The sequence below is a fragment of the Hippocampus guttulatus genome, chromosome 6 (assembly GCF_054856545.1).
Source record: "Hippocampus guttulatus isolate MCC_2025c chromosome 6, RoL_Hgut_1.0, whole genome shotgun sequence".
NCBI lineage: Eukaryota > Metazoa > Chordata > Actinopteri > Syngnathiformes > Syngnathidae > Hippocampus > Hippocampus guttulatus.
Genome location: NC_141266.1, coordinates 4,536,570 through 4,551,471, shown reverse-complemented (window position 1 = coordinate 4,551,471; position 14,902 = coordinate 4,536,570). Strand labels below are relative to the sequence as shown.

The following is a 14,902-nucleotide window of genomic DNA, read 5'->3' as shown; positions in this document are numbered from 1 at the left end:
TCAGCCTGCCATGCATGTTTTTTGGAATGTGGGAGGAAACCGGAGTACCCGGAGCAAACCCACGCAGGCCCGGGGAGAACATGCAAACTCCACACAGGGAGGCCGGAGCTGGAATCGAACCCTGTACCTCTGCACTGTGAAGCCGACGTGCTAACCACTGGCCCTCATTTAGATCAGCAATTTATATTTATTTTGAAAATGTGCTATCGGTGGGCTCATTGTGCTAATGCAGGCTACTCGTACATTTGCAAGACATTTGCAGTTTGATGAAATCAATGAGAAATTACATTCTGTTGTGAACACTTGGAAGGCAGCGTGGAGATTTGTACATTTTATATAGACATTGTCATTTCTGTTTAAAGAAATGAGCCAAACCAACAGAGGAAAAACGGTAGTAATTAGTCCAACTCTGAAGTTTTGTGCGCTGGTAGAACCATATTTTTGGGGCAAAAAAATCTTACAGAAATTTCACATTGTATAATATTACTTACACAAAGACCTAATCTATGAATGAACTGGCCCATAAAACTCATGTCCCCATAGTTGAAGTGAATTCACTTGACAAATAGTCGCGAATGCACAAAGAACGCAAGTCCGATCAGTACGTCACGCACGCCCCTCCTCCTCTCCCCCTAACAGGACGACTACTTAGCTCGAAAAAACTTCCAGTAAAGTCACCCAGATTCCCTTTTCGTTGTATCTAGTCTTTCAGATGGTGGCGCACTTTATATTGATAGCTGAGGCGGGTGGTTTCGGTTGATAGAAAGTGTAAAAAAAAAAGAAAAGAAAGAAAAAACAACAACAGCAAAAACCCGACGTACTAAACTTTTTAAGGGCTTTGTTGGGGTCAGTAACCTGTGAGGGAACTCCAAGACATTAACAGGGGAGAAACTTTGCATACTGGGATTTATCTTGTTGACAGCACTCAAACGTTTTGGGTCATTTTTCCCCCCACCAGTGGACTAAAGCAAATTCCTGTTAAATTCTGAAGGAAACTACCAGTACACCTGCTTTCAGAGACGATAAGGTGAGCCTCTTTAAAATTGAGTTTTAATTTAGAGAGCTGAGCCGTTTGTGGAGAAACAATTACTAAGCGCTAATGTTTGTTGAATTTTTAGTCATTTGCCATTTAGCCAAAACGTAAATGTGTGTAAATATTGTCACTTAAAAGATGTTTCTATAGTCCAAAATGGAATGAAGAAAAGCAATTACAAATAGAATAGGAATAGGTCTGTGTTGTGTGTACCTAAAATACAACAATAATAACAATAACAGAATTATCTATCTATCTGTCTGTCTGTCTGTCTGTCTGTCCATCCAGCCACACATATGTATATATGAGTTACACACTTTGGTTTGCTATTTATGGTTAAGTTCAAACTTGCAGGTTCTTTGCCACTTTCCATCTTTTCAGTGGAGTTGGTGACACAAGAAATCAAGGGAGGAAAGAAGGAATACAGGAGGAGGAGAACTTCAACAGTTGTTTTCTCCCTCCTACTCTGCAAAGATGTATGCTGAAAAAATTGTAAAAGAGGGGAAGATGGGTAAATGACACACGCACGCACACACACACACGCGCGTGTGCGGACGCACACATGCTCAAATTAAAATGTGTTGATGGTCAAGTTGCATGTTGTTTTGCATTTGGACAGGGAGCAGACATCAGTCCATTTGACAATTGTTAACTATTAACAGATTTGTTCCAAGCTGACTGCTTATCCTCTATTTGTCAATTCAACATCCCAGACAAGATAAATGATCTATTCCTATCTGTTTGGTCAATCCTCAAAGAATGGCAGCAAATGATCTTATGTGGTCCTTCCTTGCCTTGCTGAGGAGATGCTCAAAGTGAGTGCCACGGATGAGTTGCTTATGAAGTATTTGCACTTGCAGCTTTGGGCAGTTCCCTATCTAGCTGTTTGCACAATCTGGGCCTTGCTGTGTGTGAGGAGTTGTGCGTGAAAATAGAAAGAATAATCAGCCAGTGGACTGTATTGTATGGCACTGTGTTTTTATGCAATGGGACCCCTGACATCGACTGAGGTCTCCTGCTGATTATTATTTTTTAAACCACTATCTTTGCTGTGAGGAAGCAAGCTGTCTTGCTCGCGGAGACATTAAGGCCTCGTTTCCTATTTAAATTGGAGTGAAGTTATGTTGAATTTAGCTGAGTATCGTTTTTGAAAAAACTCAACCAAAAGAAAACAGATGAATTAAAAAAAAAGATCTGGATTTCTAGTTTGTTTTAGAACATGTTTCCCAAAGTCCAAATGTCAGGAACAGGTCAAAAGGATATTCACTGCTGTAATGTTTCTCATGAAACTGAATAAACATAAAACCACCCTAAACCTAATTGCATTTTCAGTGTTACAAATGAAACTGATCATTCCTCACGACTAATTGAGAAGACTTTCCGCTACTGTTGCCAAGCTTAGACTCTTGACAAAAGCACGATGCTGGATTTAGATACTTATCTGGTCTCTTCCGCCTCTGCCCCTTGCTTAAGTTATGACCTTTCCACAAGGTTTTGTGGAAGCCATTAAAACTGGGCTTGGGAATTCTGGTACCTCAAGAGCCATTTTCTGCCTGTTTTAGATCCCATCCCGTGTCCAACACACCTGATTCAACTGTTCATAATTGTTTCAGGCCTGGACAGAGCTTGCTGATGAGCTGATCATTTGAATCAGGTGTGTTGGAGTAGGGCGGGATCTAAAACAGGCAGGATCTGGATCTCCAGGAACCGGAGTTCCCTACCCCTGCATTAAAGGATTTTTTCTGTTAAAAATCCGGAAAAGTGATTTTGATGGATTTGTTTCTGAATGCATGTCATTTGTTTGAAGAAAACATGCACTGTCTGAAAACAATTTAGGACTGAATTGTTGAGCTATATCGTGAAACTCTTTTTCACTCTTCCAGCTGTCTGGATTTTTGAGGCGGGGTTAAAACGGGGCCCCAAGTACACATTCGGGCTTATTGGCATGAGTGAGCCTTAATTGCACCACTTTATATTAAGGAAGTCTCTTCACTCCATCGGTGGCTGTCCTGCGCAATTGCAAGTTACTTTGCAACAAATAACAACAAATTTCCAATACTACAGCGCAGTTGTGGTGAGTATCTTACCACAGCTGTTATGCAATTTGTGTTATTTTAGCTGCAGTGCCTCTGTAGTATGGGGAGCAAGGCACTGCCTAATTGGACGGCCCTGCCGGTCCATGAACCGACACTGGCGGGGTCTAAGGAGTGGATCGGCGACGGGTTCATCCATTACGTACACTGATAAAAAAATTCAAATATGTTGCTTGGTTTCCTCCACATTTGCTGTAAATGCGTCAAACACGCACAACTCGCAGAATTGTGAAATTGAAGTGAGCATGAATTCACATGTGAATAATATTACCAAGGTCACTGTGGCTCTATTGTTGATAAAAATAGTGGTAAAGATGAAGTGCGATGAAATGAAAAGGGAGATGCTGTCTGCGGTCACCAACTGGCGAAAGTGGTCTATAATTTCAGCTAACTTACTTTGTCAAACATTCAGCAGTGTTTGCACTTTTTCAGTTTAAAAACTCCATGTCTCTTGACCCGGAGGCATCGGCTTGCCTGTGTGCCAACGCTTGGACTGTGCATGCAGGGCAGTTATGACACGATATCCTTAAGCGTGTTCTTGCGTGGACATTAGACTTGACACCAGTGGTAGACAACCGTATGGGGCTCTTTCATCCTCCTGCTGTGCCTCTTTGTGATTTTGGGAACTAAATGCTGATTGTTTAATTTCATTTATACATTGGAGGATTGTGGTGAATGGGACCTTTTAACAACAAAGTAGAACGTTCTATTTTTTTTAATCACTCAAAATATGCATTACAACCGCCAATGTGCGACACCTGGCACCGAGACTTATTGAGATATTTAATTTATAAATTGTGAAGTGAAATTGTTCTTTTGAAATTGAAGTGGACAGCTACACGCTCCATGTGCAATGAAATGATGACAGAACACGGAGGCAGATGGTGTTTTTGGTTTGGGGCTGGTGGAAAATTTTAAAGTTGGCTTTAATTTTATAAAGACGAGGAAGTCTCAAATATACATTGATTATTTTATTTGAAAACTAAGCACTTTTTCCAGAAATAAAATAAAATGTGTTTGAAGTTAAGTGATTCCATAAATCGGGTCGTGTGTGTGTGTGTGTGTGTGTGTGCACGCGCGCGTGTTTGTTTCTGTGGGAGACGGCCCAAATAGCTCTGGGTGTTTAAACTTACTGACCCTTGCTTTAGACTATTGATCACGAGTCATTTATTCTCGCCATGTGCCAAACCATAGCTTGGAGTCCCTTCCAAGTCCTCTGAATTTATTTCTGTTTACACTAAAACTTGCTCATTGGTGTCGACATGACTCCATTATTCTCAATTGTTATGATTGCTAGTGTTGTTAGTTTAATTTGCATCTCTGCTGTTGAGTCTTCCACTTATTCTTGCGTGTATGCAGTGAACCGGGGGATCTCGCTCACCTGTGTGTTAACCCCTTGCCGCCTGATGGGTGTGTGTGTGATGCTCATGACCTTGGGAGCCATTGGAGCAGCAATCTGGGTCATAGGTCAGATACGTACTCCAACACAAGCAGTAGAAAAGATACACGTAATAAACACATAATTGTATGACATTTTGCACTTCTTCAATGAACGTGCGTTTTTTTCTTGTCTCCTTTTTAGTCACATATTGCACTGTGGAGGAAGATACAGGACACTACGATGGTAATTTTTGTTCAAAACACACTGGTTTGTTTCCTGTGACCACTTACAAGCTGTTGACCACTTTCACAATACATGACATGCAGTACAAGAGCTGTATCAAATAACGCAAGTAATGCTCAGTTTTGATTGGCAGCTGGGGGTGTTTGTTTCGCGATCCTATAATATTATTGCTGTTGTAGACTTGGTGCATTCCGGTTCTACCCCACTTGAAACAACAGCCACAATAATGCACATATTGTCCAGTTAATACTGGTACTACAAAGTCTAAACTGAGCATCGTGATGTTTGGGAAGACACGATTTTTGGTCCAACTCTTGTACTAAAGAGTGTTGTGGCTGGGTGCAGATGTTCATCATCACACACACAAAAAAAAAAAAAAAAAAGCTTCAGACTAAACTTCGCGTACCACTGCCACATCCCACTAACATGTTGATTTTATCCCAAACAGTTCAAGTAAATTCTGCCGACCAACATCTCAGAATCTTCGATTCCACTCAGAAGAGGTGGCGTCAAGTGTGCTCCTCCTCAGCCAATGAGCTTCTGGCTCGGGTCAGCTGTGAGGAAGTGGGCTTTGTCAGGTGAGACGATGTCGAAAGGTCCATCGTATGACCAACGCAAAACGAACGTGCGGTTTTTTTCAGCGTGGTGAATTACTCGATCACGTCCGTGCAAGATGTTGGCAGTGATGGAGGCTTCTTCTGTGTCAGAACCGAAGAGCTGAGCTTTGGCAAGAAAATCAAAGATGCTTTGTTCCTATGGTAACTACACTGACATTTCGATTCAATCATGCAAGATGTGTAGAAACAGTCAAAACGCTCACCTCGTTCCATTGACTCATATTAGCCATGCAAACACTCCTGCTGGTTGTCCATTTTAAATCATTTTCTCTTGACTTACTTTAGATTCCACTGTACTTTAAATTCTGATGAGGTAGGTTGCTCTTCTCTTATCAAGTGTCACTTCTGTTCCAGCGACTGTGAGAGCAAGCAAGTTCTCACATTGTTATGCCAAGGTAAATCTTTCTCATTCCACCATTGCTTCACCTTTGTTTTCCTTTTTGCCCATCCCATCAGTCCCGTGACCCATTCCGTTCACATTTACCCCAGAATTCAATTCCTTCTCCCTCATCAGACTGCGGCAGGCGTAGTTTTGCAGCAGACCGCATCGTCGGTGGCATGGAAGCGAGGCAAGGCATGTGGCCGTGGCAGGTCAGCTTGCAGTACAATGGAGTTCATCAGTGTGGCGGATCGATCATCTCCGACCGCTGGATTGTCTCTGCAGCTCACTGCTTCCCCAAGTAAGAGGCGGAGCTTGATCTCATGCATGAAATTTAGATCATCGCTTATTTGCACTGCAGGCAAAAGTACTCACATTCTCTTTTTAAGAAATTGCCTCAATATACTAAAAAAGACTCAAGAGCTTCACTTAAGTTAGTTAAAAAAAGTAAAGACACTGAAATGTACTCTAGTGCAAAAGTAAAATGTCAAGATCATTTTACCTGTGACTTATGTACACTACCCATTTTGATAACTTGGCACAGTGAAAAACCCCAAATAAAAAAATAAAACTGGACACAAAATAATTTCCCTGTAGATGGCGCTAATGCTGTAAAATCAATGAAGAGGAAGTAAAAGTAAAAATGGGTCAGAAAAATAAATACTCATGCAAAGCGCAGCTACTTGAAAATTCTACTGAAGTAACAATTTTATTCATTCACTTCATTATCCCCCCCCCCCCATGAGATTTCATGAGTGCACATTTACAATGATTGCCAAGGGATATCTGATCTGTATTATTCTGAAAACAATCACAGTTCACAATACTATGTTAATTTTATAGCATATGCGTGATATGCATAAGCATAAACATTAATTGGACATTTCAGTCCATTAGATCACTCACAACACCACTACAAACTGCAATCATAAAGCAAATATTGTTTAACAAATGACTGTCAGTCTCAGCTCGGGAGGCAGAATTCTGCAACAATTACAGTATACGTTGGATCCCAAAGGTTGTCTAAGTGTACCATTAAATACAAGAAATGTTTTATGAATAATATAATACTAATGTGCAATGTCTTTATTTTTTTTTTTGTCCCTTTGTTTTTACTAGGCGTAATGGCTTTATTAGTCACTGGCGTGTATTGATGGGCTCCATCTACAACAAACCAGCCAATGCCAACGTGGCGGAAGTGAAAACTATCGTTTACCACGGCAACTACCTGCCCTTTGTGGTCAATAGCATTGATGATCACAGCAGCGACATTGCTGTACTGGCCCTGGCTAAGCCCATCACCTTCAATGGTAAGACATAGTGAGGAAGAGAGGAATCATGCAAGCATTTTCTTCCACATACGCATGTCTGTTTCGTATGACCAGAGCGATAAAGGCAAACACAATTAACCCATTCACGCACCCCGTAACCTGATAAGCTGCATGTCCACTGTAGTGACAGCTGTCCCTGAAAGGGTTAATATTCATCACTTAGAATTGAAGCATTTGGTTCAGAGAGTTATCCTGGTCCCTTAGATAGAGCTTTTCATCAGAACTCATTAAAAGTCTAAACCAAAACAGATTTATCTCTGTGGCACTGGTGAGTGTTTTAAAAGTTGATTTTTTTTCTTGTGTGTTGTTCAGCAGTGAAGCGTTTGCATGCTTTCAAAACCGCATTTCAGCTTGTTTGTTTGTCCCGTCTAGTGTTTGCCTTTTATAACACTATTTTGATATGAAGGACAAAATAAAGGGTTAGCAATCCAGACTGGTGAATGCTCAAGAACTGAATCTGCTTTATTACATATTTACATTGTGTGGCATGCATAATAACAAACACACTATACATGTGTTTTTTTTTCTATAAATGTGTTTTTTTTTCTGCTGTTTGTAGAATATATCCAACCCATTTGCCTGCCAGCGTATGGCCAAAGAATAAGAGACGGACAGATAGGCACAGTAATAGGCTGGGGGAGCTTAGGAGACTCTGGTGAGTGGGGGGTTTTTTTGGGTCACAGTATAGATGCTGATGTGAAAAAGTACCGTTACTGTTGTGTCACTTCTAATAAGACTCTATGCTTACTGTACAATAAGGCGACGAAACGGACGTTCTGCATGAGGTGAACGTCCCCGTCATCAGTGACGCTATGTGCAATGCGCCTGATTACTACTACAACCAGATCACCGGCAGCATGTTCTGTGCTGGCTTTGAGAAGGGAGGTGTGGATGCTTGCCAGGTCAGTGTGTCCTCTAATGTCTGTGCTGACGTGGCTGTAACATCCCGGTGCCATTTGGGGCCTCACACAAATACATCATAGACTCTTACATTCACCAAGAAAACCCCCCCAAAACTCTCACCAATAAAGTGAACGCACACCCAAAATCTCCCTCTCTCACACACACACACAAAACTTCCAGCCCTCATGAATAAAGCTCTCATGATCCCAAATAAACACATCGAAAAACCTCTCAGGCTACAAAACAAATTCTCAAGCTCACAGAAAATCTCTCAAGATCACAGACACCTCTCACTTTGACTGAAAAGCATCTCACACACATCAACTAAACCTCTCTCAGGTTGAAAAACCTCTCACACTCACCAGGAGTACTCACACAAATGTTACTCACCAAAACCTCTTACGTGCACCGAAAAAAATTTGCTCTCAAAAGCGCGCGCGCGCGCACACACACACACACACACACCAATAAACCTCTCACACTAACCAAAAAGAACTCACACACAAACTCATGCTCATAAAATATTGCCACGCCAACCAAAATAATCCAACTCACACTGCAAAATTTTCTAACACGCTCTGTATCACCCCCCCCACCCAGAAAAAAGAACTCTTACAATAACTGTCCTCGTAACATTCACCCCAAAAAGTTATATTCCCAAAAAATAACGTCTCTCAAGGGAAATCATCACACACACAAGAACACTCACTCCCTGTCAGTTGCACCAAAAAATCTCTCGCTCACAAAAATGCTCACAAAACTCTCACCTTCAAACCTGTCACACACATCACAAAACCTATCTCACAAACCGAAAACATCTCACACAACTTCATAAACCACTCACACCAAAAACTCGCATCTCACCAAAAAACTCACACACCCACGAGCAAACATCTCTCTCTCACTTACCAAAAATACTTGTGACAAAAAACTCCACCCTCACCAAAAAAGCAACTCTCATATGCACCAGAAAACCCCTGAACCAGACCAAGACAATTCACTTTAAAAAAATTCTCATGCCATTACTCTAGCACAGGGGTTGCCAACCCGCGGCTCACGAGCCGCATGCGTCTCTTTGGCTGGTTCAATGCAGCTCCCGGGCTTTTACACGACAATTGTCAAACGCCTCGGCGATGGCGCTGCCATTAAAACAACAGTGCTAAATACACTGAACGTACTACGTCAGCCTATCACCAATCCCGTCACTTGATTGACATAGAGGGCAACCAATCAGATGACTGAATCACCGGTCATGTGCAGACAACGGCACTAACTGCTAAGTGCTAAGCTAGTCAGCGAATTACCTCTGTTTTTAAGGCAGAGGTTCCCAATATGTCCATCGCAATCGACCAAGAGCCAGCAGACTGGTCCCAAGTCGAACGCGAGCAGTGGGAGGAGGAAATGGGGGGGGGGGGGGGATTTGTATGTTTGTGTCTTAAGGTTTCATTTATGTTCGGGCGCTCAGGCTGTTGCGCGTCGTGACGTGCATGCATATGTGTGCGAGTGCATGGTCGTGTGTGTGTGTGTGTGTGTGTGTGTGTTTTCATATGCTTGCACGTGTACGATCAGGTCGATCGTGGGAGGTTGGTCGCCCCAAAAGTCATCTTTGGGTAAAAAAGTGCGCGCAAGCACGTGTGTGTGTGTGTGTGTGTGTGTGTGGCTCTTTGCAGTAACACAGTAAAAAAATAGTCTGACTGGTTGGCCACCCCTGCTCTAGCAAAAAACAAAAACAAAAAAAAACCCCCCACCACCATTTTGTTTGTCCAACTGAGTAAATTTTGGAGCTTTTTGGTGAAAAAGAGAACTTTCTTTGATGGGTGTATTTTTGAGGGGGCAAGTGAGAGGTTTTGTCGTATATTCCATTGCATCGTCTTTCTTGTCAGATATGCTACATACTATTTGTTCACATCAATCTCTCAATTGTTTTCTATCAATACGTTTCATATCTATTATTTGGTGGTGTCAGGGAGATAGTGGAGGCCCCTTTATGGCAGACGACCGCTTGTCCAAAACCAGCCGATACCGTTTGCTGGGGGTGGTGAGCTGGGGAATAGAATGTGCAACGGCAAAGAAGCCTGGCGTTTACACCACTGTTTCCCGATTTCTGCCATGGATATCGACTGCCATGAGGGTAAGAGGTTTGCTACCTTATACGTGTCTCGTTTATGTAACTATTTTGCACATGATGTTCATATCTTGTTTTGTTTGGGCTTGCAGAACTATAACAACTCACCAGGGATTCACAAAATGGCGCGGGCATGACTTTTGCACCCATGTTTCCATGCTTGCCTCTCTCACTAAAGAGTGTTAGTGTATGTTTTCAACGTTGTCAGCTTTGGGTTCCTGATTTTTTTTTAAATCCTTCTGCATATCTTGCTTTTTGTGTTCCCTTTTTCTGTATTCTGAATTTGTTTAGCGCAACAGCCAAAAGGTCAAAGGCAACCTGACAGCATGGTATCCCCTGCTGCCATTGTCCAAGTGCACCTCAATTACTATGTTGATGACAATTTTCACTTTTAATGGCAGATGGCCATCAAATTGCATCTTTTTGTAATGAAAAGTGCTGCGAATGGGTCATGGCTCTGAATGGATTGGCTATAATTGCATATTTTCTTGGCCCCTTTGGCGAGCTCAGTCTTGGAGATCCTGGTTGCAGAGTTTATGACTTTTCATTTTTCTTATGTTCTGTGGAGGACACTGTAGACTGGTATGATTTTCTTTGCTTCTTTTCCTCAGGCACTATGAAACCAGGATTGTTGATTGCTCGTGATAATCCCACAAAGGCACTTTTATGAGACACCGCAGTAGCAATGGTAAAGAAGAAAAACAAATGAATACACAAAGGCTCACATTCACTCTAAAAAAAAAAGGTTCGTCGTTTGACACCAAAGGGCGTCACTTTTGGGACAAGTATCACTCGTTCTCAGTTGGTTCCATAAAGAACCAAGCATGATTCAGGAGTTCTATACTGCATGGCACCAAATGAGAGCCAAATCATTCTTGGATATGAAACCAAATGGTCCTTTGGTTAGAGAACTCCAGGGTGCCTTATAGATTCAAGCATGCTCTATAGAACAGTCACCTTTCTACAGGACCAGTAATGATGAAGACCTAAAAAATAAAATAAAATAAAAATAATAATAATAGTGGTGTGCAATGGTGCTGTAATATAAAACCTCTGAAATACCTACAATTATGGAAACTACAGTGTGCTCATACCTCTGATGAAATGTCCGAAGATTGAGGATAGACCGCTCATATTGGAATCAATATATTGTGGTCTTGTAAATAATAGCTGATGTTCTGTGTATGTAGCATGTTTTATTATCCATCGTTTGTTGGATTTCCCAATAATCTGTGTCTCTTTTATGCCCACAGTGTAAAGAATCATGTGCTCAGAAGTTATATTTCGTTTTACGTCTAGATAAGTATGTACTGTATAATCACTACTCGAGCATAGTATTATATATTAGAGGTGCTCAAAACTCCTCGACAGATGAGAAATTTGGAGCTCATTTATCCAGATTTCCCCCCCCCCCCCCCCCGTGTCCTTTTGTGACCATCCAAAGATGTAACTGTAACAGAAAGAAAAGCTAGTAGAATGAGTCAATAGTTATTTGGAAAGAAAAATCACACTGAATTTGCAAAATCAAAACTTGGCGATGATTGTCACTCTTCGTGTAGCTGCACTGTATGAAAATTGTTTATTTTCATGTAATAAAAATAAATACCTTAATCGAAAGGTGATTGAAGTTGAATCACTGGATCCATGAAAATGTCTTTGAAATGCTGCTCATGTTCATGTAACATTGAGTATTTTCTTCTTGTGTTAAATGTGGCAATAATTTGGAGCTACTGCACATGAATCGAGTTACATGACTGCTTGCTTTTAAAGTGAACTTAGAATGGTGTATGACAACCTGACACTGGTCAGACTGACCTGATTCTGGGTGTTTTGTAATTTCAACCACAGGGGAAAAAAAAATGTTTTGCTCTTATCTCCATTTCATTGTTGCGTTTGCTCAGTGTTGTGCTGATTTAACATAAGTACCCTGTAGGTTTCCCTACATAGGAAAAATTATACAGTACACTTTTTTTTTTTACTGCTGTTTTGAGAACACATTTCAATATGATTTTGTGGGCCACCTTTGTAGTGTTTTTGAATTTGTGGTTTTGGCAAGATGGTGCTCCATCTCATTGTGGTATTCATGTGCGTCAATGGTCAAATCAGCAGTTTCCAGATGCTTGGATTGGTCAGTGTGGTCTTGTGTTATGGCCTCCCACATCCCCAGATCTCACCTCACTTAACTTTCATCTTTTGGAACGGACCATTGTATATGCGGAAAAAAAATACAAAATCATCTCAAGGAATATGACAACAATGCCATGACAGCTGTGTTAAGACATGGTCTTGAGCTGAACTCTTGAAGAGTGTTTTCAAAACGAGAGTAAAAAAAGCCCATTATATCGACAAAAAGGGGTTTCATTAAAAAAAAAAGTGTATGTATGAAAATGTTCTAATGAGAGTCTGAATTTGTCATTTTAAGATTAGAGCACAAGAAAACTTTGCTTCATTCACATAGTTATGATTGCTTCTGGACAACACCGAAAAAAAGCAGCTGTATCGCTCACATACATTTTATTTACAAGTGTAAACACAGTATGTGATACAAACATGAACTATATCCGTGTGTGTGTGTGTGTGTGTGTGTGTGAGAGAGAGAGAGAGAGTTTTCTATTGTATGTACAGTACGTGCATTGTGTATGTAAGTACATCGGTACAGCGGTAGTAAAACAAAGGACAAATTGCTTCGATTACGTTGACTTTACGAGTAAATGTAGCATCATTCATAATAAAGCATCCAGTCGTTATGTGCATATTGAAGTGTTCCACTCTAAAATGCAGCAGCAGGCTTAATTTGCGTCGTGCAAAGTTGTTGTTTTCCGACCATAGATAATTTAGGATGACTTGTTTTGTGTTGCGGCAGCCGAGTACTTAGTGCATCGACCTCGCAGTGCAGAGGTACCGGGTTCGATTCCAGCTCCGGCCTTCCTGTGTGGAGTTTGTATGTTCTCCCATGGGCCTGCCTTGGTTTTCTCTGGGTGCTCCGGTTTCCTCCCACATTCCAAAAACATGCTTGGCAGGCTGATTGGACACTCAAAATTGTCCCTCGGTGTGAGTGCGAGTGCAGATGCGATTGGCTGGCAACCAGTTCAGGGTGTCCCCCGCCTACAGCCCAAAGACGGCTAGGATAGGCTCCAGCACGCCCCGTGGCCCTTGTGAGGATGAAGCGATTCAGAAAATGGATGGATGTTTTATGTTGCATTGATAAGAACATGAACTCAGTTTGTTAGCAGCAGAACCACAAATAAGTGTTTGGTTTAAAACAACAGTGACGAACAAACCTATGATGAATCAGCATGTGTGATCATGTTCAGAACTCACACATTGGGGCCATGTTTTGGTAGCCTGGCGCCCGTGCGCTCGATGGAAAAAATAAAATAAAAAATGTTGTGTTTAGTGTCCAGTTTACCGTGTTTGGGGCTATGTGGGTATTCTGGCGCACTAAGTTGCCTCAGACAATATGGTAACAGAAAGAAACCTCGCTCAGTGTAGAAATGGGTGCATCATCAACTTTTCTTTATGCCGGGGCAATGGTATATATAGTTCAGCGTGGTTGTGAATTTAGTAATTGGATAATTTTGGACACAACGCCTCACTGACCGTTCCTGCCGTGCTTGCCGGCATTTGTGAAAATTTGGTTACAAAAAGTAGACAAAATTTTAGACTCGCAAAAGGCAAATGAATTGAATGGATTATAATCATTATGATCGTAAAGATATGTTAACAGCACCCCCTGTCAGCCGTCACGGGGTGGTGTCACACACAAACCGCGCGATTGGGGGTCTGAGGTTAAAGTGTGGAGTCTGCCTATTGACGCCCGCGGATTTGTACTCCGGGTGGAAAAATAAGGTTGTTGTCTAATTTGAGAGGTTTTTTAAAACCCGAAGATGAGCATATTTGGGGTTTTGTATGTGTTAACATGGCCTTTCAAACCCCAAATATTGCCAATACTTTTTGAAAGGGTTACTCACGATATGTAAACATAGTCATAGATCGCTTCTTGTACACCTCTTTGAAACCAGTGGGCTTCCCTTCCCGGAATGTGGACATTGGCCTCAAAGGAACGCCTGTCTTTATAAGATGCAAATGACCTGCTGGCTCTGGATCCGAAATATCTGCTGTTGAGCCATGTGTTTGTGTAGGCGGTTGCTTGTTTCCTCCAAAGTAGAGGTCATTTCACCCCTCACTAAATTCCAGTGCAAGAGTTTGCTTCTCACAAATTTCTCCTTTGAGTTGAACTAGCATAGGTAACAAACCCAAGAACACCTTCTGCTTGCAACTATGTCATTACATTGTGTCATTCTAAGAGGGTAGCCAGTAGGGAAGAGTGGATTCGAATGAACCGTTTTGTCATCAAGCCGGTGAACGATCCTGCATGTCACCCCGTGGTTCACCAGCCAGACCTGGCAGCAGCATCAGCAACAATAAAAGCAACCCTATTGTGAGCACCCCAGGGACACCCACCCACCAGTGACATCCTGAAAATGGACTCCACATTTAGGCAATTAGAATTTAAGAAGACTTTTGGATGAAAGGCGAAGGTCTTCAACAAACAAACTGAGTCCAGCTGCCTCAATTTAAGGCGGTTTCGTTGGCACTCACGGCCACAACATTGGGTTCACCGACACATGTCTTTAGCTCACAGATGAGTATCAAAGATTGACAAAGACACATGCAGGCTAATGTCGGTCATTATCGTGGTAACATCATCGTTGTAAGGGCAGTCGTTTTCTTTGTCTTTTTACTTTATTGATTCTAGTTAACATGTCTGCTTTAGAGTTTGGAGGTTTGAGTTGG

The 14,902-nt window shown here is 41.7% G+C and overlaps 1 protein-coding gene across 4 annotated transcripts; it reads left to right on the top strand.

Annotated features, from left to right (window-relative positions):
• The first annotated feature begins 638 nt into the window (after positions 1-638).
• Positions 639-11,722, top strand: hpn (hepsin). Of its 4 annotated transcripts, none has more exons than XM_086113378.1 (13): positions 639-1,027; positions 1,415-1,544; positions 4,486-4,593; positions 4,709-4,750; positions 5,199-5,328; positions 5,392-5,508; positions 5,722-5,762; positions 5,882-6,047; positions 6,866-7,056; positions 7,637-7,732; positions 7,837-7,979; positions 9,947-10,111; positions 10,198-11,722. In XM_086113378.1, exons 2-13 carry the CDS (start codon positions 1,508-1,510, stop codon positions 10,240-10,242), a joined length of 1,281 nt encoding a protein of 426 aa, XP_085969504.1. In that variant the 5' UTR covers positions 639-1,027; positions 1,415-1,507; the 3' UTR covers positions 10,243-11,722. The 4 variants fall into 4 exon arrangements, with proteins under 4 accessions (XP_085969504.1, XP_085969505.1, XP_085969507.1 ...); XM_086113379.1 differs by having other exon boundaries at positions 1,388-1,544; XM_086113381.1 differs by lacking the exons at positions 639-1,027; positions 1,415-1,544 and adding an exon at positions 1,569-1,848.
• Positions 11,723-14,902: the final 3,180 nt, after the last annotated feature.

Bases quoted from the DNA above. Each gene is read 5' to 3' on its own strand.
- hpn (XM_086113378.1), top strand. From the start codon at position 1,508: ATGTATGCTGAAAAAATTGTAAAAGAGGGGAAGATGG. The intron at 4,594-4,708 runs GTCAGATACGTA...TCTCCTTTTTAG, and splicing joins AGCAGCAATCTGGGTCATAG to TCACATATTGCACTGTGGAG. The intron at 5,509-5,721 runs GTAACTACACTG...CTTCTGTTCCAG, and splicing joins AAAGATGCTTTGTTCCTATG to CGACTGTGAGAGCAAGCAAG.